This window comes from Lathamus discolor, chromosome 6 (genome assembly GCF_037157495.1).
Source record: "Lathamus discolor isolate bLatDis1 chromosome 6, bLatDis1.hap1, whole genome shotgun sequence".
In the NCBI taxonomy this organism is placed as follows: domain Eukaryota; kingdom Metazoa; phylum Chordata; class Aves; order Psittaciformes; family Psittacidae; genus Lathamus; species Lathamus discolor.
This window is the reverse complement of record NC_088889.1, coordinates 4852973-4877314: the sequence shown is the minus strand read 5'-3', so window position 1 is coordinate 4877314 and position 24342 is coordinate 4852973. Positions and strand designations below refer to the sequence as shown.

At 41.6% G+C, this 24342-nt stretch overlaps 1 protein-coding gene across 2 annotated transcripts in view; it reads right to left on the bottom strand.

Annotated features, from left to right (window-relative positions):
* Positions 1-24342, bottom strand: part of SHANK2 (SH3 and multiple ankyrin repeat domains 2) — a 366357-nt gene that overhangs the window by 122136 nt on the left and 219879 nt on the right. For both annotated transcript variants that reach the window (XM_065685197.1, XM_065685198.1), the window contains 2 exons: positions 23718-23800; positions 21979-22103 (listed from right to left, as the gene is read on the bottom strand). In XM_065685197.1, the coding sequence (XP_065541269.1) occupies positions 21979-22103; positions 23718-23800 (208 nt within the window). The remainder of the gene's footprint in view (positions 1-21978; positions 22104-23717; positions 23801-24342) is intronic.

Below are 24342 nucleotides of genomic sequence, written 5' to 3'. Positions count from 1 at the left end.
TATTTCATGCCCTCGCTCAATAAATGAAAGGCATGTTTTACAAATTATCAATTGAATTTGGTTGCTCAGTGTTAGGATATAAAAAATATTTCTCTCTCATGAATACAGCACATATCAGAGCTACCTGATGTAAAACATGAAGAATTTAATTTACTGCCACTCTTTCTGTCATCACAGACTTTCTGTCCCCTCGTAGCTGGTACCGTGGTCACATTTCTGCCATGTTTTGCAGTTTGCATGCATGTATTTCAAGTCAACCAGGAAATACAGCCAGAAATCCATTTAAAGAACAGAAAACAAATCAAACTAAAAGTGGCCAGCCTTCATTTTTGTTCAAAGTTTGAAAACAGCTGGATCTTGGGTGGCTGGCCACTGGCATTTCACAGCCACAGGTCACAGTTCAGTTGCTAGAATCACAAGAATGGGTGATGCTGGAAAAGACCTCTGGAGGTATATGATCCAAACCCCTGCTCAAGCAGGGCCATCTAAAGCCAGCTTTGGAATATCCATTCCCAAGGATGGAGACTCCTTTGAGCTGCTGGCAATACTTTGCCTCATGCAGCCCAGGATACTGTTTGCCTTCCCTGCAGCAACGGCACATTGCTGGCTCATGTTCAACTTGGTGTCCACCAGGGCCCCAAGTCCTCTATTGCAAAGCCCCCAGCATGTCATTCCTGCCCAGGTGCAGTTCCCTTTGACATACTCAGCATAGGTACCTAACCTATTTTAGTTACTCATGGTTATCACAGAATCATAGAATAGTTAGGGTTGGAAAGGACCTCAAGATCATCCAGTTCCAACCCCCCTGCCATGGGCAGGAACACCTCACATTAAACCAACTCACCCAAGGCTCTGTCCAGCCTGGCCTTGAACACTGCCAGGGATGGAGCATTCACAACTTCCTTGGGCAACCCATTCCAGTGCCTCACCACCCTTACAGTAAAGAACTTCTTTATATCCAGTCTAAACGTCCCCTCTTTCAGTTTTAACCCATTACCCCTTGTCCTGTCACTACAGTCCCTGATGAAGAGTCCCTCCCCAGCATCCCTATAGCCCCCCCTTCAGATACTGGAAGGCTGCTCTGAGGTCCCCACGCAGCCTTCTCTTCTCCAGGCTGAACAGCCCCAACTTCCTCAGCCTGTCTTCATACGGGAGGTGCTCCAGTCCCCTGATCATCCTTGTGGCCTCCTCTGGACTTGTTCCAACAGTTCCATGTCCTTTTTATCATAGAGATCAGATTGTGACTGGCAGATACGACATAGGACCTCCAGGATACCTAAAGCCTTCTGGAGTAAAATACAGAAGCTTAGCAGGCTACCCTAGGGCATGGAAAACATGCTAGACACCTGCATTTAGTCAACTGAAGAGTACCTGCTGAAGCCCATATGTAAACCAGCCCTACTAAAATTAGTCTTCACACCCAGCATAAAGTGAGACCGGAGCTCCCACCTGCACAAGGACTGGGCTCTACATTGCCTGTTCAGAAGATATAAAGCAGGAAGCAGACTATAGGTGTAACTATGCAACTGAACACAGACACAAGTCAGAAGGTATGCTTTCCTGATTAAAACTGATAGGTTTTCATGCAATCAGACACAGATTTAGGTACCATCAGAATCACAGAACACCAGGTTGGAAAGGTCATCAAGGATCATGTGGTCCAACCTTCCCAGTCAAAGCAGGACCTAGATGTCCCAGCACAGTGCCCAGCCGAAGTGCTCCCTGACTGGTACGTGAGCTACTGACAATCGCTGTGAGGTACCCACACAACGTCCTAGGGGGTTTTGTTGAAACACAGAAAGTGATTTTTGGAAGGCGTCCTTTCTTTTCTGCCAAGACAAGATGCATTTGGTGAGAATTAATATGAGCTGCTTTATCTCCCTCTTCTTCAAGGGAAAAAGGCTTAGAAAAATAATACAGAGCCACAAGAAGACCAAACCATACCGAGTTTCTAAACTTTCTGCAGGATCATCCCAAGTAAGTTAGGGAGATCTGCATCAGGGATTTCTCTACCCTCTAAGGCTGAAGCCACAGCCACCCAGCATGCTGGGTTTGTTGATGATCACTAAAAGCAGATGAAATCACCAGCTCACCTTTTATCATGAGGGGAAGGAGAGTAAGACAGGCTTCCTGGAAACTGTTACTCTGGATAGAGACTAATCCACCCTGTCCTTTGTGTGTCTAGTATGCCACAAGGCACTGACAGAGCACAAATCTCTGGGTCCCAAGAAGCAAAAGGAGGTGCTGGGCAGCAATGGGTCAGTGTCATGGTTTAAACCCAACCACAAACCTCGTTTACTCATTCCCCCCCTTCTTGCTCTCCCCCTGCTCCTGGAGGGATGGAGAGGAGAATCGAAAACAATGCAACTCCCACGGGTTGAGATAAGAACAGTTGAGTAACTAAGGTGTAACACAAATCACTGCTGCTACCACCAATAATAATAATGCTAAAGGAAATAACAAGAGGAAAGAATACAACACCTCAACACCAGCCGACCAATAACTCGCCCCACTCCCCCCAGCTGAGCACCGACCAATACCTCCTCCAACCCTGCCGTCCCAGCCCTTCTGGGGTAACTCCCAGTTACCTCCCTGGGCATGACGTGCTGTGCTATGGAATACCTCTTTGGCTAGCCTGGGTCAGGTGTCCTGTCTCTGCTTCCTCCCGGCCTCCCCTCGTCCCCAGCACAGCATGAGGCTCAGAAAGTCCTTGGCCAGAATAAACATTACTTAACAACAATTAAAACCAATCGGTGTTATCAGCTCTCTGCCCAGGCTGGAAGTCAAAACACAGAGCTTGCACCAGTTGCTAAGAAGGAGCAAAACGGCTCCTGGTAAACCCAGGACAGTCAGGCAAAGCAGTCCCAATTCCCTGTGCATCCTTAAACTCCTTTGTGAGTGGCCTTTACAAAGAGCTAGACCTGGCAATGTATGTTGGCTAAGATGGCTAAAAAGCAACTTTTTCTATGATTTAGTATTCTCTAAAGCATTTTAACAATGCTTGGAAATCCTGTTAGATCCTAAGGTAAGCTCCGAATGCTCCATTGTCTTGTATTATGCCTAAATGCGATAATTTGTGTGCAGACTTGACAGTTCACAGCACAGAGCCCTCTCAAACTCCACTCCTTTTCCTTGTATTTGGAAGATTATCCATTTATTTCTCCCCTTTATTTCCTTTATGTTAGAAGTCATTTATATCCTTTATGTTAGAGGTCATTTTCTCTTAGTACACTATAGCCTGGTCTTTAACCATGTCTGAATATCCAAATCAAAGCTCAAAGGGTCAAGGTAGTTATCTGCCTAACCACTAACTCCTTCCAGACCGATAATTCCCCTTTATACATGCTATTTTGACTCTTGGAGGTTCATCTATTTCCTTTTTAACCACCCCTCCAGTGATTCTAATCTTTGTGGCATTAGCATGAGCCCTCCAGCAGTGGCAACAAGCTTCCTCAATCAGTTCTCAGGGTTATTTCTACATCTCTAAGACCAATGACACCTTTATTATGTCCCATTCCTCTGCTATCACGGCAGAACAAGAGATACTGTATCTGCTTGGAAATCTTTTACCTGAGTTATCTTTAGAGTATCACCTTATCTGGATGATTTGTTACTGTTCATTTTGTCAGTCAGTTACGAAACCTTTCTCTGGTGTCTCTGAAACCAGACATGGATCCTCAGGGTAAGCTTATGCTTAAATTGAGCTAGCAGTAAACTGCTGTTCCTGTGGTTGTGCCCGCAGTCCAGAGGCTTTCCAGGTGGTTCATATGGTTAAAGCTGGCTGCTGACCCTCTGCTTTTTATTTCTTTTACTTTTCAGCCAGACCCACAAACTACTGCTTGTGGAACCCAAGGGGGAAGGTGGGAGCCTGCACATCAGAGCACAGGTACGGTACAGGATCAAGAGGCCAGACCACATCTGACCCAAGCCAAATGCAAAATTGCACTATTGGTCTTTATGTTCAGTGTCCTGAGGAAGCAGCTGTATCCCAGGTTCCTCCATAGTTAACTCCACAGCTAAGAATTCACTGAGATTTTCATGCTCCCTTGTAAAAGTCCATCATCATTCCAGTCTGCGGACCTCTGGCAGACCTTCCTGCTTCTGCTACAAGTGAAAGAAAAAGTCTACCATAACATATTATGCCTGTAGCTAGTTCTTCCTCAAGATCTATTTTGGTAAACCACACTACAGACTTAACTCTTTGGGCTTTCATTTCTTTTCTCTCTTCTTTCTTCACGTTCCCAATTTTGAAGTAAGACTTCCTCATTCTAAATGACATTGTTTCAAAGCCATTTAACTGTGCTGCCTTTTTTGGTGGCTGCATTCCTGATAGATAAAAACCTGGAAAGAGAGTAAAAGTTGGCAGACCTCTCTTGTTCTGAAAGGTGTCTAAGGCAGGCCAGCCTATATGGAAGGCTGATAAATGACCAGTTCCCAAGCAAACGAAAATACTTGAATAGTATTACTGAAGTTTAGTTGAATTCAGAAGAATGTTTTGACTGCTTGTAGTTCAGCCTAACTAATAATTTTGTGAACCAAACACTATTCTTTTGCTCAGCAAGAATGGATTTGCTGAAGTTTTCACCCTTAAGCCTGTTGTAGCAAGGGGCAATCTGCAAAACGCTGTATTACTTTTTCTCCACAGTGATCAATCTACACAAAGCGCATCCAGACAGCTCCTTGGGGAGCAACCCAGGACCATTCTGAGAGGTCTCAGGAGCTGGCCTACATCTCTCACTCAATCGATGAGGCAGCTGATCCCCTGTGAAGCCAGTTCTTTACGGAACTATTTCATTTTCTAGTTTCTTCATTACTCTTCTGCAGACCAGAGGCCACTTAAGATGTAAAGAGCCCCGTTCCTCTTCAGGGAAAGTAAACCCAGTACCCATTCGGAGAAATTTATCCAAAAGACCATTGATGGAATTAGTGTATTTTAGTGACAGACTGAGTCACAAATGCATGATTCCCAACCGCTCATTTATTAGGTCATATAACAGTGAAAGGATTTGATCATAACATTATAACACAGCTGTTTTATTTCAGATGGGGAATGCGTCCAAGCATTTGATAATTACACTGCCTCCATTAGTGGCAACTCAAGAGCTAGTGAAGTGCTATTGTTTGCTCCAGGCAGGAAGCCCAGGGAAGCTCATTCCCAACTCTGAGGACGTGCAGTCTGCTGGGCTGATAGGGAACGTGCAGTGTGTGGCTGCAGCATGACTACAACGTGTACCTTCCTGTCCCACACTGAATACAGTCAGTGGCAGCTCAGCTTAAAACTAACATCTCCCAGTAAAAGGGGGAAGAAGGCAGGCACAGGAGGAAGGCACTAACCTTAGCAAAGAAAAGCAGTAAAGATCTGACAGGGTTGGCTGGGCCCGTGTAGAGATCTCAAAGAATCTCTGATGAAGACTCCTAATATGATAGAGCTGATCAGCATATTAGTACTGTGAGTAAAATCAATTTGTTTGTGGTCTTCCTGGTTATTTTTTTCCCTGGAATTTTTTCATCTGTGTTCGTTTCCCTGTTTATTCCTGATATCCTTTCATTCTCCTGCCTTTATTAAAACACACTTGTCTTATCCTTAAGGCAGTGACATGCTGTCAATATTTTAATAACACTACTATAACTCAACTATCCCTAGCCACCAGCTCTCAGTACAGGAGTAGTGATCTCTGATGATTTGGAAATCACTCCATGGAGAAGGTAGGCTGGTTCATGCAAGGAAAAGCCTGCAGTACTCTGTTATATTGCTACTGCAAATCTTTCACTTCTAGAAGAGAGACAAGAATGGAGAAAGGCTGTCAGCATTAACACAGTGGTTGCCATTCATATTTGACCTTGGCAGTGAAATAGAACAGGGAAAAGAAAGAATCACACATTATCTTTTCAAACTGATGGAAAAATATGTAGAAGGAGAATCATAGCATCTTCCTTTTTTATACTATCACCTCCTTAGAAAGTTCATCCATATCCACCTCTCTATTTAGGCTTCCTAACACACCCATCTCCACATTTTGAGGGGCACAGAGGAGGAGAAGGGGTGAGCAGAAGAGGCTCCAAAGCATGTTCTGCTCCACAAAATCCTCCTCACGGCTGGGTAAGATACTAAGGGGTTAATGTTAGTATTATTATTATTATTCCCCACCACTTGGCATTACTCAGAAACATTCCGGCATCCTGCCATAAAACATGAACAGCCTGAAGAGATGGATACATATGGTAGCTGAAGCAGATACATCCAGCTCGTGCTACCACTAGTAATGCTGAGAGAAAAGGGATCTATCTGGACTGCACGTCTCTGGGAACCTCGACCACCCAAGGAATGTGAGAGCCCTTCTCACAGGCAGTTGAACTGCATAGTTGGACTCATATTTTACTACTAGCTCTCTGAATTTGGGTTCTGCACCCTAATTTTGACAACACACTAAGGTACACAAGTTGGATATCTCTGAACTACAGGGTTATCTATAGTAGCTGATAGAAGAATCAGATGGTACAAGCTGGCATTAGCAGCAAGATGACAAGACATGGGAGGATGCGAGTATGGATTCTACAGACAATCAATGTTTTTATCTTTATGAGAAATCCTTTGAAAATGAGGAATTTAGATAATAAAAATTAGGAAGTGCCGGGTTTATGCTCTTTTCCACATATAAACAGCATGTTACAAGCCTTATGACATATTTTACTGTTGATAATCCTTAAGTGATTCAGAGCCTTGATATACAGCCATAAATCTGACAATGTTCCAATGGTTAATTTTCCAAAACATGCACTGCCACTGGCTTCCTATAAGTATTCATGCAGAAACACATGGACTGGATTTATCCAGCCCAACTTCTGCGCTTGCCTGAAGTGTCTTCAGAGCATTTTTGTCCCTAATATGGCACAAGAGGCCCTCACTTGAAGCCCAGCTGCACTCTGGAATCCTTAAGAGAGAAATCCTGTCTATGAAGCCACAGTTTTCTGTTTTGAAGATAAATTACCTGGTTTATTTTGACTTGGTAGCTCTTAGTAATGAAGTTTGGTTCAAAACACACCTTCCAAAAACTTCTTCGAGTCCTGAGCAGCCTTTCTTTAGCATTTATTCATTCTTGAAACAAGTGAGCATGCATTTTCTACATTACCTACCTTTAGTAAATCCTGCATTTTAAATTAGTTCTAGATCTAAGCATACCCTTCCTTCTTCATCCACCCCTAACACCCTAAAAACCAAACAGAACCATTCAGTCAAGCTGCTAATTTGCAAACAGAAACTTAATCCTCAGACTGATACCTCAAAACTTTATTCTGCATCACAAAATAAATCACAGCCCGTTAAACCATCGGATCCAAATGTCTCAGTACACTGAAAACATAAAATTGTAAGCAGCATTCCCCAATTTTCTTGTTCTCTCTCCACTTCTTTCAATTTTGGGGATTACATTTAGAAGTTTGTAGGGGTTTTTTCCTGATACTTTTTTTTTTTCTCTTTAGCAAAAAGACTGACAAAGAGAGAAGTATCCTGAGGTTACATTTTAAGCTATTTTTGGTCCTTGCCTTTCTGACAGTAGTTCATCCCTTGGTGGATCCCACTCAAAATCAGAGTACAACACTTGAAGTTTAATTTATGGAAGATGAGTAGAAGGCAGTAAGACATTACTGCATCTTATAAAACCTCATTAATACAGATTATGTATATTGAAGGCATCTAATAAAATCAAACCCTTCTTGTGCTTCAAACAGAAGGGGCTTACAGGGAGCAGGAGGATCCACTGGTAATAGGTTTATTGAGCCTACCTTAGGTTTTAGCTGCCCCTCCTGATGTATTCAAATTCCTCATAGAGTCATAGAACGGTTTAGGTTGGAATTGACCTCAGGATCATCCAGTTCTAACCCCCTGCCATGGGCAGGGACATTTCACACTAGACCATGTTGCCACCCATAGAGCAAACACCCAACTCTGCAGGTGGTGCAGACTAAACATCCCATTTTATCTTTTGGATACCAAAGCCCAGACAGGAAGGAACTACGTAACTACAAAGCAAGTTGGGGTTTGAAGTTGGTTCTTTCAAGCTTTACAGCAGCACGCAGAACATAAGAAAAACCTTCGAAGCATCTCACTGTTTGCAACGAGCAGCATCAGGGCCTGACAGGTAATACTTTCATGTCTGTAACTGTAATGGGGCAGTTCTTGGAGCACACTTCATTGCAAGGCAGTTCTCTGCACGCACAGGAGAGAACAATCATCAAAGTGAATCAAAACTAATTAAAATTATAATTCAAAAGACACACTTCTTCCTACGATGATATTACAGAACAATAAAAGAAGCCGCTGTGCTAACATGGCGTGTTTTATGGCAGGCAGTGATTCCCTGGTCAGAACCCTATGGACAAGAAATCAGAGTCAAAAGGGGGCAAGAAATTGTTCCATATGTACAAAAAATGACCAAATTTAAATATAGAAGGAAAACCCAAACCTTACACAAAAAAAAAACCCCAAGACACCACTGATGTTTTCCATCAAGACCTTTTAAGGACAGAAATGCCCCACAGCTGCCAAAGCAGCCAATATGAGAGCTAGCCACTAACAGTAACAGACTCAAAAGTGTGTCTGAAAGAAATAAAGCATAAGACTGAGCCATTGCTCAGTGTCAGCTCAAAATAGAAACACGGTTCAGCATTAGGTTAAGTACTATATCAAGTGCTCCCTATTGCCAGGGCCCAACAAACCCAGGATTTAAGAAAAGACAGTTATGAGATTGAAATAAAATGTAGAGACCCAGATACCTATGCATTTTTTCCTTAGATCTATAACCAGTATATTTGAAGATGAAAATTAGAGGTTTTCTTTCAAAATGAGTATCATTTTCATAAGGTAATGACAGAAAAACTATGGGGACTTTAAAATAATGACAAAATTATGAACACAAAGATGCAAGAATTAGAAGTTTAAAAGCTGGCGGCCCTGGGAATGAGCAGAAGGTGATTCATGGCACCCAAACATGCCTCTTTAAAAACTCAGTGCTTTCCAAAAGTGTGAAAAATAGTCCCACCCCAGTTACCGGAGAAGTGCGTAAAATCCAAACTGTATTCATCAATTTGGAATGAATATTCTGGCTGTATTCTTCAGTTCTGGGATCCTCACTACAAAAGAGACATTAAGGTGCTAGAGTGGGGCCAGAGAACGGCAACGGAGCTGGTGCAGGGCCTGGAGAACAAGTGTGATCGGGTGTCCTGGGTTCAGCAGCAGCAGTCATTTTTTCTCCTTCTTAGTAGCTGGTGCAGCACTGTGTTTTTGACTTTCAGCCTGGGAACAGCGCTGATAACGCTGATGTTTTTAGTTACTGCTCAGTAATGTTTAGTCTGACCAAGGACTCTGTGAGTCTCATGCTCTGCCAGGGAGGAGGGGAAGCCGGGAGGAAGCAGAGACAGGACACCTGACCCAAACTGACCAAAGAGGTATTCCATACCACAGCACGTCATGCCCAGGATGTAATTGAGAGTTACCCAGAAGGGCTAGATCACTGCCGGGTTGGATGAGGTACTGGTTGGTGCTCAGTCAGGCTGGGGGGGTGAGTTACCGGTCGGTGGGTGGTGAGGTGCTTTATTCTTTTCCCTTGTTATTTCCCTTATCATTATTATCATTGGTGGTAGCAGCAGTGATCTGTGTTATACCTTAGTTACTGGGCTGTTCTTATCTCAGCCCATGGGAGTTACATTTTTTGATTCTCCTCCCTATCCCTCCAGGAGCAGGGGGAGGGCAAGAAGCGGGGGAGAGAGCGACTGCGTGATTTATGGCTGACTGTGTTTAAACCACAACATCGGGAACGGCTGAGGGACCTGGGGGGTTCAGTCTGGAGAGGGCTCGGGGGGACCTGATCGCTCCTTACAAGTGCCTGACAGGAGGATGGAGCCAGGAGGGGCTGGGCTCTGCTCCCAAGGAACAAGGGATGGGACAAGAGGAACCGGCCTCAAGCTGCACCAGGGCAGGTTTAGATGGAGCTGAGGAACAATTCCTGCCCCAGAGGGTGCTCAGGCATTGGAACAGGCTGCCCAGGGCAGGGCTGCAGGCACCGTCCCTGCAAGTGTTCACACACCGTGGAGACGAGGCCTCAGTGCCATGGGTCAGTGGTGGCCTTGGCAGTGCTGGGGAACGGTTGGACTGGATGATCTTAAGAGGTTTTTTCCAGCCTGGTTGATTCCGTGATAGGCCAGACATTTTAAACAAAGCTGCTCCTACACGTTAACTCAATCGCTGTACTTTAGAGTAACCTAAGCAATACAGCGATGGAGCAAACTGACGGAGCTGCAACTCAGCTCCGTATTTTAGTGAAAAAATAATAAATAATAAAAGAAATCAACCCCAAACCCTACCCTGCATTAGCAAAGGTTTAAACAACCTAAACCTCAGTTACCCTGTGCAGTTTAACTGCAGTTACACCTTTCTGAGGTAAGACTATATTAACTTAGGAAGTGACTGCTACGGACTGAAGTTTACTCTCTCTTTTCCAATCACCATTTTCTAAAGCAGAGCCATGTGTGAATACACATCATGCTGATTGAATCACAGCACAAATTTCCTTCACCTGCTTATTCATCAGCTGGTTAAACGCAGGCTGGCTCCTCCAACAGTTTAAACTCCTGTATATAATACCTTTTACTGTGAGAAAGCGAGCAAAAGCCACACTCTGATTCTGTTCTGCTGACTAAGCTTCAGAAGTGGCAACCCTGCAAGTGGGTTCACTTTAATTCTAGTATATTCCCTTTTCCAGCTCTATAGACCTCTCTCCTCTGAATAAACAGCATTTTCTAAACCGTGGATTTGCACAGTAACACCCATTTGAAAGTCAATATTTAGGATGGGCTCATGCAGCCACCAAAAGCTGTCATCATGTCACCGATCGGGTGTTTATTGTGAGTTACTGTGTTGAAAACTCTCTGGTGGATAATTGCTCCCAGCAGCATCAGTTTTGCATCTAAGATCATCAGTAAACAAAATCAAAATTCAACAACTGTTCCACCTCACTGCAACAAAAGGTCTTTAGAAAAAAAAAACCCAGAAAAACCATTACATTGGATTAATGACATTCATTTGTACAGGAAAAGCAGCAAAACACAGTAGATAAACCCACTTAAAATATCAAATATTTCTTCATAAACAGAGAGGCAAGCTGATGTTTAAATAGTACGCAGGCAATCAGAGATGGGTTATGAAGGAAGCATTTCACCCATTAAAAATTCCTCTGTCATGACAGAAAGCCAACAACATTCTTGTTTGCAAAAGGTATCCTTGATGAGTTTTACAGCAGTGTAACATATTGTACCAGTTCATGTTCTTTATGTTCCAAAGCCTTCCTGTTTTCCACTGCTGAACACATGAATGTATCAACTACATGAACAGAGATGGAAATATCTATCCAAACAGCCTTTCTACTGAAGTGACAGTCACCATTAACATTAATGCATTCTAATCTATAGGAAAGTACTCTAGTTTTCATTTCAATCCCCCTTGAAGAAGGAAATAAAAGTAAGTGCCTAAATTACAAGATTTAAGGTATGAGATGAGGCTCATTTGAACAGTTCATAGAGGATCCAGCCCCACATGTACCCATCAGAGTGTTTACCCATCACGGCAAAGCTTTGAATCCAATATTTCCGCTTCCAGTAAACCAAACACAGGCACTCGGATAAGGCAATTAACACAGAAAGCTGGAACTCTATTGCACAGAACTCTAAAATCATAGAATCATGGAATGGTTTGTGTTGGAAGGGACCTTAAATCTCATCCAGTTCTATTCCCCTGCCGTGGGCAGGGACACCTTCCACTACAGCAGGGTGTTCCAACCCCGTCCAACCTGGCCTTGAACACCAGCTTCTCTGGGCACTCTGTGCCAGTGCCTCAGCACCCTCAAAGTAGAGAACTTCTTCCTAACATCTAGTCAAAATCTCCCCTGAAAGCTTAAGGCCATTTCCTGTTGTCCTGTCACTACAGGCTCTTGTAAAAAGCCCCCCTCCAGCTTTCTTCTTGGCCCCCTTAGTCACTGGGAGCTGGTCTAAGGTCTCCCCAGAATGTTCTCTTCTCCAGGCTCAACAAATCAAAGTCTCTTAGCCTGTCTTCATAGGAGAGGTACCAAAGAGAAGTGTTGTTTCAGTACTGAGGTTCTAACACTATTACAGATGAGGAAGACCTATGTAGAGAAAACCACCTCAATACATACGCTGTGCAAGTGCAACAGATCACAGCAGTTCACCTTTGGGAGACCCAACGGGACAACTTCAAGCACCCAGAGGTGGTCCCACACTGTAAGACAGAAGCAAAAGGCCTAAAGAACTGAACAGCACTTCTGAAGAGGTTTGCATGGGATAGGGACAAGAAACAGAAGAAAAATAACAGACAAATGAGACCTGGGGATGAATAATCCTTGTCTGTGATCCTTGGAAAATAGGTGCCTACATCATTCCCACATCTGAGTAGCAACCAATTTCTTAGGTGGATGCTTGATTTTCTATTGAATTATCTCAAACGGATTCTAAAATTACACAGGGAATTACGGGAACCAAATAGCTACTCACAGTCAAAACACATCTTAAAATCAATTTGCAATCTGTATGGGTTTTGTCAAAGCCAGCTCCGTTAATAGGCACAGTCAATAAGGCATATTTAGATACAAAAAACAGACCAGAAACTTTCAGAAAGGCTTACAATAACTGTTCTGATGGACATTCAAAACCAGTCCTCTCTTCAATATAGCTGTTAAAGTGAGTCACAATAACCCTCCGTGTAAATAAACATATCAAATGCACTGTGAACAACCTCCAAGCCTGCCAACAATGACTGTAGCCTCACATAAACCTACCCAGTGGTGAAAAGCCAAGGCAGAGGTTGAGTGCATTAAAAACAACAGCAATTGTTCGAAGAACACTTCTAAAAGACAGAACTGCAGTAATACTAGAGAGATTTATATTGTGAATTAAAAAAAGGATTCTTTGATTATACAGCTTATATTTCTTCAACAGAAAATACAACACAGTTAGTGCAAGACTTTGGTTCCTGCCTTGCGGTCTGGCTTTTGAGAGTACAAAGCATGAGCTTCACATTTCCTCACCTATGTGGGCTGTGGCATGTGGGCTGGCATCAGATACACGCAAGGTTACAGCATTTTGTTATATGGAATCAGTGCAAGTCCAAGCAGTCCTTATAAAAAGGCTTTTGTGCCATCTTTCATGGCAGTTCTTTAGCAACTATTAAACTCATAAATCATGGGTATTTCATGGCGAAGCTTATCTCTCCATGGACTTACTCTGCCCAGGGTTTTCATGATTCTCTCTTAACTCTCTTTTTTGTTCCAGTAAGTACCTAAACAACCATTATATTTGCCCAGAATCAACCCTTTTTTGCTCCAGGTTGTAAATAAACTCTTCCATGATGACTTCTTTATGTACTTACATGCTTCTAAATTTTCTCTTTAGCAGCAAATAAAGACACGTTTAGCTCCCTCTTTTATCCTATCACCCATATATTTACTCATTCTTGGAAAACTCTGTTAGCCATTTGATGTATTTGCTTGGACAACTTTCAGTGCTGTGGTCAGCAAAGCCTTCAAAGACCTTTAAATCCATCCATGCAGCACCCCACAAGAGTTGCCACTTGCTAGGAAGTCTATCCAGGAGTTCCTCTATTGAAAACTCACAGGCAAAAACTCTCACCATGGAGAAATAACGCTGGGGTTTTTAACAAGTGAAAACTTTGTACCAAAAGCTGAGGAGAAGCAGAAATCCAGCTCCCTAAATGACTGCCAGAATATATGAAGCAAAAATGAAGTAGTAGAGATAAAGCTTTATTATTCTCTATGGTTACATACAAGACTCTCTGAATAGATTCGTATCAGTCTTACAATAGGATGTAAAATGTTATTTCTAATCTGATTGATTTAAAGTATACTTCAATTTCCTTTTTTAGATAAATTTGCTGAGTCCCACAGTTGCAAGTCATAGGAATTGCTTCGAGTGCAGCAGAACAAAACAAGGCAGGGATTCCTTGGAAAGCCACCTTCTGTCATCACCTTCTCCCTCCCTGGTCTCCTGCATAAGCTGAACAGTAACTTTGAAGGAACACAGCAGCATCTGAGTGGGATGAGCACCTGTTTACTGTGATACCTCCAACACTGAATGTTCCATCTATTAAATTCAGCAATCTTTTCACTAGATCATTTGTCAAACCATGTTGCCTTGTGTGCCCTGTTTATGATCACCTCTATTTTCTGTTAGAGACCCTTGTACTGTTTGTGCATACCCTAATCGTGCAATCGTGTAAGGACCCAAATTAGGGGTAAGTTAGAAGTCTGATTTTCCCTTGCATCTACAGTCATAGCAGGATAAGAAAAAGGATTAGGGAAGGAAGCCTTCTCCTGCTTTATTCAGTAATCAGATCAAATCTGAACCCACAGCCACTCTCCTATAGGGGACACATACTAGAAACTGAATGCAGAAGAAAGAAGAATTCAAGAAATGCAGAGCTTCAGCTAGAGCTGAAGATTCAGAAGTTCCAAATTTCCCTACACCAGGAGTGCTTCTGCAGTCCCAGTACCCATACAAAGCAGTGGGGAGGCTGTCCTGTAAACCCCATGAAGTGATTTATCTAACACCCCTGAAACACATAAACCATTTTAGGAATCCCATTGCACACTATGGGTTAAAACCTACCAAGAGAACTAAACGAATGGAATACATGTCCAGTTGTAAAGCTTTCATTTGCCTTTTCACATTTGGAGATGATACCAAAGATGTGTTTGCATAGTGTCTGACCATGAATTAAGGTATTTATTCAAAACCCAAGAAAGTTTGGGTGTGGAGGAGGAAGGGGTATGAAGGGAGGGGAAGGTGATCACCAGCTGTCAAGCAACTTTCCTTTTAACGTGTGGGTAGGCCTGTGGTTCATAAAGCACAACCAGAAGGTGAGTTCAGCTTTTCAGCATCACACAAACTGACTGTCTCAGAATGATAAAAAGAAAACTGGTGATAAAGACATTAAAAACCTATGTACACACACATGCAACTCCATATTATAGTATTGCTCCTGCTTGTAAGTTGCTTACACCTCCCCAAAAAGAGGAAAAAGAAGAATTCCAGGTATTAGATTAGTTCTGCTGCAGCACTCCACAACAGGAATCTGGCAGTTAACTCTGCACCATTTCTAACAACTCTTCTGTTTCCCTTCACCTGTAATTTTGCAGGTTTGTAGCAACATCCCACAATTCAAAGAAACTGTGTTTTCTCCCCCAAAATACCAGGCACAAGTACAGCTTTTCACATAGCTCCATTCCAGCAAGCAGGTTTCCATAGTATCAAGAAACTAAAAAAAGCTAACAGGCTTCAGAGAAATTAATTTTAATATAATGTCTTCTGGAAATCTTCAAACTATACCTTAAAACCAGCATTTACTTATATGGTGTTATCAGTCTTAATACCCAATCTCAATGCCCAACAGCTAGAAAAGGAGCAGTTGTATTATCTTGTACCATTTGAACAGATGACAGACAGACTTCTGCAAGAGTGAAGACTATCCATGGCTCTACATGAAACACTGGATAGCCAAGATGGCTGGGTGCCACTGGATGGCTTCTAGGTGGCCAAGAACTGTTTATAATAAGCAGCTTATCTTTAAGCAAATTTGCTGGGTTTTAGAGGATTTTGTAGTAGGATGTCATTTATATGTATAAATACGTATTTATGTAGTAGGAAATATTGGTTTTCATATTCACGAGAAGTCAAACAGGTCCCTTTGGACAGCTCCACACTCCACACACAGTCCTGTGAGCTTAGGCAGGATCCCTCAGCACAGAAATGCTTGCAAAACCACCATGGCACTTAGGTCAGAATGCCATAAAACATAATGGAGAACTGCATGGACACAGAGCTAACTCTGACTGCTGCTGTCATCACCATCAAATCCCTTCCCTATCCTCCTCTCAAAGGAGCATGTAAATCAGTGCTCAGTATCAAACAGGTCCTTGTTACAGTTCTGGGAAATCAGATAAATAACCATTTTCTCCTGCACCTTGGGAATACAAGCCCTGTGTACACCTCACATTGAATCAAGACTAAAGGCAAACACTTTCCATTTTGCTCACAGCCTGGTTTTGTGTTTGACAACAGCAAAGTGATTTCATTTTTGTCTGCTTTTCAGTCTAATTTTAAAGCGTATTATTTGCTTAGGTGAGAATAACCGAGCTCTTGGAAGAACCAAGTTCTTTTTTGTCTAGCCATTTCCATCTATGCCGAGAGGTAACAGTCTTATTAATGTATTTTTAGAACTAAACAAGATTGGTCCATCTTTTTTATGATCACACAGAGCACATTTGGAATCCCATGACATCCTACAGCTCGGAGCTTGCGTTTAAGCAGATAAAAAGAACAATCCAAAATAGTTGTCATTTTCCTACAGTGCTTTTGTGCAGATCCAAAGCAGTTTGAAGGCACAATAATTTCATTCAGCTGCCATCATCCACTAAAAACAGAAATTAAGAAGAAAAAAACAAACCCATACCCAAACCCTCACTGAGTTTAAGTGGAAAGAAAGCAAAATACTTCTCCATCAAGTGAAAACTTAATCCCTTTGGTCAGAAACTGTGCAGATACATCAGAGTGTCCCACTCCCAGAAGAAGACTGTCCCACCAGAAGCTCCATTTCTCTAATACATCTATAGCTACACCTAAGCAGAAGAGCTTAAAAACCAAAACAGGAAGAAATTTTCCTTTGGGCTTTGACAACTGTCATTTTAAGAAGTCAGGGGTATGCTTGGGCTCACCAGGCATCATTTATAGATGCCACCAACAGGATCATGACCAAATGGCAAACAGAAATAATTTTTTCCTCTAATGGCTGGTTGAATCAAACTAGGTGTCTATTAGATTGAAAAATACTAGTGCCCAGTGTAGGCGTGCAAGAGCTGCTGTACTTCAGACTTGCAGGCCAGTGGGAGCCTTACTACCCTTCCAGTAACCACATACTTACATACACACACAAACTTTCAGTACGTAGTAAATATATACACGTGCTGAAACACTGCAGTACTGTGGCAGTTTTGGTGAATCTCTCATCATTAAAACAGGCAAGGGTATTGCTGGTTCAGTTGAGCCAAAGCCTAAACTCCATGCTGTCTAGGAACAGCTCAGCTCAGAGCGTGCTGCACTGAGCCCAGCCGTTCTGCTGGACACGCAAAAGGGGAAGCTCAATGCATGGGCAGGAGCCAAATTGGCACCAAATGTGATAATCCATGCTAGTACAAAGACACTAACAAAGCCTCAGTTTATTTGCAAGAGAGAAAAAATATCCTGGTCCTGTGTAGCTGCCTGAAAGAAACACGATTTAGATTTATACGTGGTGGTAGAAGCTAGAGAACCTCACAGTAGACATAGGAGAAAACCCAGTTTCAGGGTAATTAATGAAAATTGAGGATGGGAAGTTTTCTCTTTTCTTAAAAGGATTTAAACCAGTAACAGATGGCTTTGTAAAGCCACTAATTCATCCAGCCATCGAATACAAATGTAAGAAGTAACATTGCTGTGCTTGCTAAAAATACTCCTAATGACTATAGTCGAAGTTACAGCAATAAAGTTAAGAACTTGCTTTGTAAATCAGTTTTAAAGTTTGTAGAAAGTTATTTACTGGAATAAAACTATAAAAATGTAACCTATTGCTAAATATGTATCTGAAGTTACCTCTGTGCGCATGTGTGTTTCAAAATCCCCGTTCCAGTTATTCTAGATGTCTCCCTAAATGCTTATTGCTACTTCCCCACCTACAGCCAGAGGACAATGATAAAACAATGCTGTAATAAAGTGATGTCTATTTTCCACCTATCACTACATAAAGGCATGTTTGCTGGAAATTCTACAAGCTTTGGAGGATAAAGAAATACAGGCAGCTATTCTGCAGACCACTTTGCATGTTCTAGCACAAGCACCAACTGAACTGTTCTGCACCGAAATGATGAGGTTTCTTCTGTTACTACCTCTGGGTTTGAGCCTCAAATCAAACCTTGAATTGTGCCTTGGTTTTTTTATAAGTGGGTAATACACCGGTTTTATCTAGCTTACATTCCAGCTGACATGTAAATAAGCAGCTCTGCTGTTCTGAAAACAGTAACATTTCCATTTATCTGGAAAAATAAGCGATTTTATGGCGCAATAATGCAAACTGCAATGCCTCATTTAGAGCAAAATGCTTTATTCTGGTAAAATACTGCAGAATTTGTTTCACTCTCTAAGTACTGATATTATAACATTATTGTTTGCTATGAGATATGCCCTGTGGCAGACAAAAACTCCCCATGCACCACATCATACAAAACACTCATGAGTATAACAATAATAAGTTAATAATCCACCGGGTTATAATTTATAAGTCTATATCCTACTATACTGAACCAAACCAAAGACTATTCTGAGTTAAAAAACCTGTTCCACTTTAATGGATCTCTTTGTCCGAAGATGGTTATACTGGATTAGGTCATCAAAGGAAATCTCAATAGAAAAACACAACCCCAACTTAGTGAATACCTTACATCCTGTTTTAAGGCAGCACTCCTGAACAGCAGTAGTTAGTGGTTCCTCTATTTATGCTTCTATTAGTTCAACTACTACATCTAAACAAAGGTGACAGTGGGTTAGGCACATAAAGAGGCTTCATAAACAAGAGATTTAGTCAGAGCTCCTACATTTCTTTCTTGCAAATACCTCAAGTAACAAATCAAATCAGTGCATGGTTCGATTTGTTCTGATTAAGCAGTTTCCAACTCAAAAGTTGTACTATAGACATCCAGTCACTCTGACAAATTACCAACCACCTCCAATGGCTTCAGAACTGGTGTTACATTAGTGAGAGTTGTAGATTTCAAGATCCCCTTCTACTGGAAACTGAGAGTTTCAGGTTGGGTAGCACTTGCCCTAATGTGTTGCTTTACTTTTATCTGCCTTTGTAATTGGGCAAATACCAAGATTCAAGTAAACATCAACTAAACCAGTGAAAAATAGCACCTACGGTAGAGCTATACAATCTCCCGAGATATAACAACCAAGTTATAATTGTATTCCATTTCTCATTGTTTATCCAAGTGAAGAAAATCACAGGAATTAGCAACCACTGAATTGCTTATGAAACACCACATTCAATGACAGCGTCTCTGTTTCACCTCTAAAACTACTCACGCGCTTTTCCATACAGTTTTCCTGTGTTCTATCCAGAAAAGCCATGATACACACTGGAATTCTTACCACAAAAAATATGACTGGGTTTGAAGCAAGGAATAAAAACATGTATTGTCAGAAATGTCAATGAACAGTCTGTGAATGCCATTTGCAGGGGCAAGTTTAATCTTTCAAATCTCATGTGAAAATTAATTGTAGGGGTTGGACAAATCAGTGCAAGCTTGATAAAAACTCAGACAAATGATACCATGCCAACCCTGTTCCAGCTCACATCTACTCTGTTTACCTGCTCAAGCAAGACAACTTTTCTTCCTTCTCTGTACTGATCTTTTATTTGTTCTGCTCAACACGTGTCATCTTCAACATTCAACTACTTTAGTCCGCTCAGCAGCTGATAGTGAAGTCTCACCCCCTTCAGAAGATCCAGGCCATAATAACACATAAAAAATGATGCTTTCTCTTCAGCTATCCTCCTGATCAGTCCTTCCAAAAGAAAGGATCTATCTTCCTGTCAAACCTGCCTTTCCACAGTGAGATTCCCTGTATCTCCGTGCCCCCAAACCACCAAATTCCCTCAAGCAAGAGCAAAACATCTGCTCTCCCTTGCATTTTGCCCTCTGCCAAACTGGTTTCTCACTTCCCTAAAGCCTGATGCTTGCTGCAAGTGTTATAAATGGGACTAATTAGGATGCTAGTTGCCCATTAACTCTTTTATTATTCATGTGACATTTATGATAAATGCATTATATTACTTACAAATGGTTGAGGTGGCACGCACACACAGCAGCAGGAACTTCAGAGTCATGGGAGAAATCATTTCGCAGTAAGACAGACTAACTCCACCAGTTGTGACAACCACTCACTACAATGTGTAGTACATTTAACTCTCCTTGGTTCAACACAAGAAATAAAGTAGCTTGGCATTCCTAGAAGTGCAGGTGAATCACTAATTTCTAGCGGAGCACTAGTTATCTTTTGCATCACAGGAAATATCTTCTAAGATGGCTTTCAATAGCCAGTCTTGTGCACTGCACGTGTATCTCATAAACCAGAAAACCCCTGCCTTTCTCCAGCAAGTCTACAACCACAGCAAAGTTGTGATTCCTCAGGTCACCACAGCCTCTTAATTCAGTTGCAAAATTCAGAACAGAATAAGTCTGATGAACATAAATGACACAGAAATGGATTTGATTTGCATGTAACAACTGCTTCTTTCAGAATTAATTACAAATATACTGGACTGTGTAGAGTATGGATTAATGTCCCCATTCAGCAATGCATGGGCATGTTTAACTACTCTTCTAAGCTAAGGCTTGGAGTAAATTGTCTATACAATTAACTATAATTCTTTCATTTGCCAGCAAACCAGCAGAGCTTTGTGCCAAATCAGTTACCCAGACCCCTTGCATCCCTTTAGAGATCTTTAAAAAATCCATACACGTAGTTAGCATCCCGTAATCCTCTCCATTAAATTACACATTATTCACCATCAAATCCATCTGCAAAGTCAGCCCGTACAGACTATTCCTGCTTCCTATGGATGAAAAGCCTAACAAGAAATCAACTTCTAAAAATAAAGCATTGTGCAAAACCCTCACCTAACACCAATAACCGCAGTTTGAAAGCATCCCTGCACAGAGTCCACAGCAGCATGATTTGTAAGCCATTGCTTAACACTTTGCTAAATGCTTACTCTCAAGAAACAGTAAGAAAAATGTACTTAGAAGACCCAGCTAAAAATGCACCTCCATTTACATGAGAAGTCCGTAAAGCCTGTTCTTTCACTTGTCACAATATGAAGAAGCTGTGCAACTATTTAAATTCAATCACCATGGGAGTTCAGTGCACACAACAAATAAAAGCTGCAGATTACATCCTCTCCCAAATGTAAAGGCCAGCTCTGCAGAAATGAATGTTGTGGCAGCAGTAACCACTTTACCAAAGCACATATGCCCCTGAAGAAAAAAACTAAAATCAAATCAAAAGCTCTTAGAGACAAGATTTGGTTGATCCATCCTGAAAGGCCTATTTTCAAACAGACAGTTCTACAGAATCACAGCATCACGTTGTTGGTCATGAAAAGGTTGTGGAGGGAAGAGAAGGAAAATCCCAAATCCTGATTTTGTTGCAAACTGCCCAGTAACACTAACAAGGAGCATCAACTATTGCACCAAATCCTAAAATACCAACCCAAAAGCCTCCAAAATCTAAAACGTGAAGACATTTGTGGTGTGACTCAAAAGAGTATTTAAATACATCCTTTTTATAAAGTAATTTCTATTGCAATGACACCCATTGCTTATTTTTTATATGACTGTATTTATAGTGCACTGCTGGAAATACCTCGTTTCAAGCCAAGGTGATTCGCTTTATTCTCCATGGTTTCAAACCAGCATTAGACCACTGATATTTCTGATTGCAGAAACAGTTGCATAAAAAGTCATCAATTCTAGTGACTGCAAGACCACAGAATTGACAGCCTACAATAAATATAGAAATCTATCATGCAAAGAAGAATAAAACCTCCCAAATGTCTCTGATAATGTGTTCTCGAATAACAAAAAGACCAAATTAAAAATTCCCAGCCAACCTGAACATGACTCTTTTCTAAACGCTTTCCTAAATGCTGCACGAGATTTTAATATAGATCAAGGGAAGTACATTATTGGTGTCACTCCACTGCACTTGCTCTTCAGAAGCATCACACCACTTTTTTCCCAACGAAGGGAAAACATCACTATTTCCCCAACAGAACACGGAGAATCAAATTGCAGGATCTCCTACCTCGATCAAAAAGTCTCCAGTTCTCAGGCCAGCTTGCCATGCTACTCCCCCTTCATCCACCGATTCCAAGTACTGCAAAGCAGGAAAGGCTGGAGTTGGGGTGAATTCTTCAATTGGTGTATCAGCTTTAAAAATAAACACCACAGTAAAATAAGAAAGTTATGGAGTGCTTGTAAATACCACTTGAGTAAAGGCCTATGACTGGCCATTGAAATTTATGGTTCAAAAAATGGTGGGTGCTCAAAGTAAGAGGGTTCTGCCTCAGAGGATATCAAGATGCTGGGAATAAAGTGCAGTCTCTCTGCAATAGCAATCCACAGGTCTTCCATTCAGAGAGAAAAAGACATGCTTCTTTACTGACACAAACCAAATCAAGCTGCATGAGGCAAGAGCTGGATTCTGAGTGTTCCAGGATATTCAGTATTACTTTAAGTAAGCCTTTGTATGCCTAGCAAAATGCTTTTAAATCTGGCAACATCCAACTGAAAATAAATGATGTACCACAGCCAGAAGAGAGCATCTGGCCAAAGTGGGGAGGGGGGGGATGGGGTGAGTGGGAAGGGATGCAAAAGCCCAAACTGATTTTTCTCTTCTAGATTTAGAGGCATATTACAAAGAAGATAACAGAAGGAATCACTTTTTAGGCAAGGAGGCACAGCAGGCCCTGTAACAGCTCTCCCTCTCTCTGTCACGTACGCATACAAGCAGAAAAGTCCTTGGGTCTTTCACCTGAGGTGCCCTCACTGTTACAGAGAAAATCTGGGCAAAATTGCTGGGCTTACACAGAGGGAGTAACCCGCTCAATGCACAGACAACTCCTGCCGGTGGGTTAGCTGAAAGGTGCCTTTCCTAACACAACTCCCAACATGTTTCTTTAGCTAAAATTAGAGAAGCTTTTACAACACTGAAAATCTATGGTTTAGGGGTGAGGGAAGAGAGGAGAGCAAAAACGATGTCCCAAGACTGAAGATGTGGAATAATTTTCATGCTCAAGCAAGGCAAGGGAGAACCCATGTAAAATGAGGGGGAGCAAGAGATGGGACATACCATCATATGTATGTTTTTTAAATACAAAAGGAGCAAACTGGACTGAAAGTTAAAAAGCAAAGCATTAAATAGAATGCTTTTTTTAACTCTTAGGAATGCCATTATTATAGGTTTTAGCCTACAGAAAAGTAACATGCAGCTTAACATACGAACAGCTTTTAAAATGAGCACACTACAGGCCATGCAACATACGTGCAGCTTCTGAAGATATAAAAAAAGATCATATTTTCATACTAAAACTGCACCAATGTCACCTTGCAGAAGATCCACACCTATTTTAAACAAAACATCACTCTCTTGTCTATTTCTACTCGCAGACCTATTTCAATAGACTGACATTTGAAACCAAGAAGCAGGTTTTATAAGGAAAGCAGGTTTCCCATAGTTAGGTAAACTGCACAACAGAACACATTAAGGACAAAATATTACATGTACCAACACAACAGAAATACAGACAAAACTTTCTCCCCCCCCACCCCCCAACGATTATACAGTGCTTCTCCTATGTAAAAATGCAAACTGCTTCAGACAGAAGCCACTAAAATCCGTCTGAGTAGTACAGCATACAGAGAATCCTGTTGTCTAGCAACCAAGTGCACCAAGAATAATTCCTGCTTATATTCCGAGATGTATAAATTTCTTCATGCCAGTGCACATTACACACACACAAACACACACACAGAAGCACATACCTTTTGCCCCTCTGAGCACAAATCCAAATCCTTCATTGTCTTTTTTCTGCAGGACCACTGCCTTTTCTTCTATTATGCAGTCACTGTAGAGAGAATTCCGAGGATAGCGACCATTATTACATCCCTTCATCACCACTGTAGTAGCTGCTCCTCCAGTGTGCAGGTTCATCATCATCACAGCCCGTTAATCAAATAATATTGCAGTAACCAAGCATGGGGAAAATAAAGAACAAATAGTAGCGAGGGGAAGACAAAGACTAAGCTGAATGATAAAAGAGAACATGACAAAGCAACTTAAAGGGAATAAAAAAGGCAGAGAGGAAAAAGAAAGAAGAAGAAATCATGCATGGTGGTTTGTATTCTATATGAATGACTGAACGAACATGTGATCATGTAATCTGTTGGCTAGCTAGGACTCTAAAAGGAAAAAAAGTAAGTGAACTGAACGACAGTATCATTAAAAAACTCCTCAATCGTGGATGTACCAGATGCATCTTCTAGTGAAGCCAAAATGAAACCAACCAGAAGAAAAATGAGGCAGCATTTTAAATTTAAAGAGAATAAATTATGATTTTCTATTAGCTAACTAAAAGGCACAAATATATTCTGAAAGCTATGCCTTGCA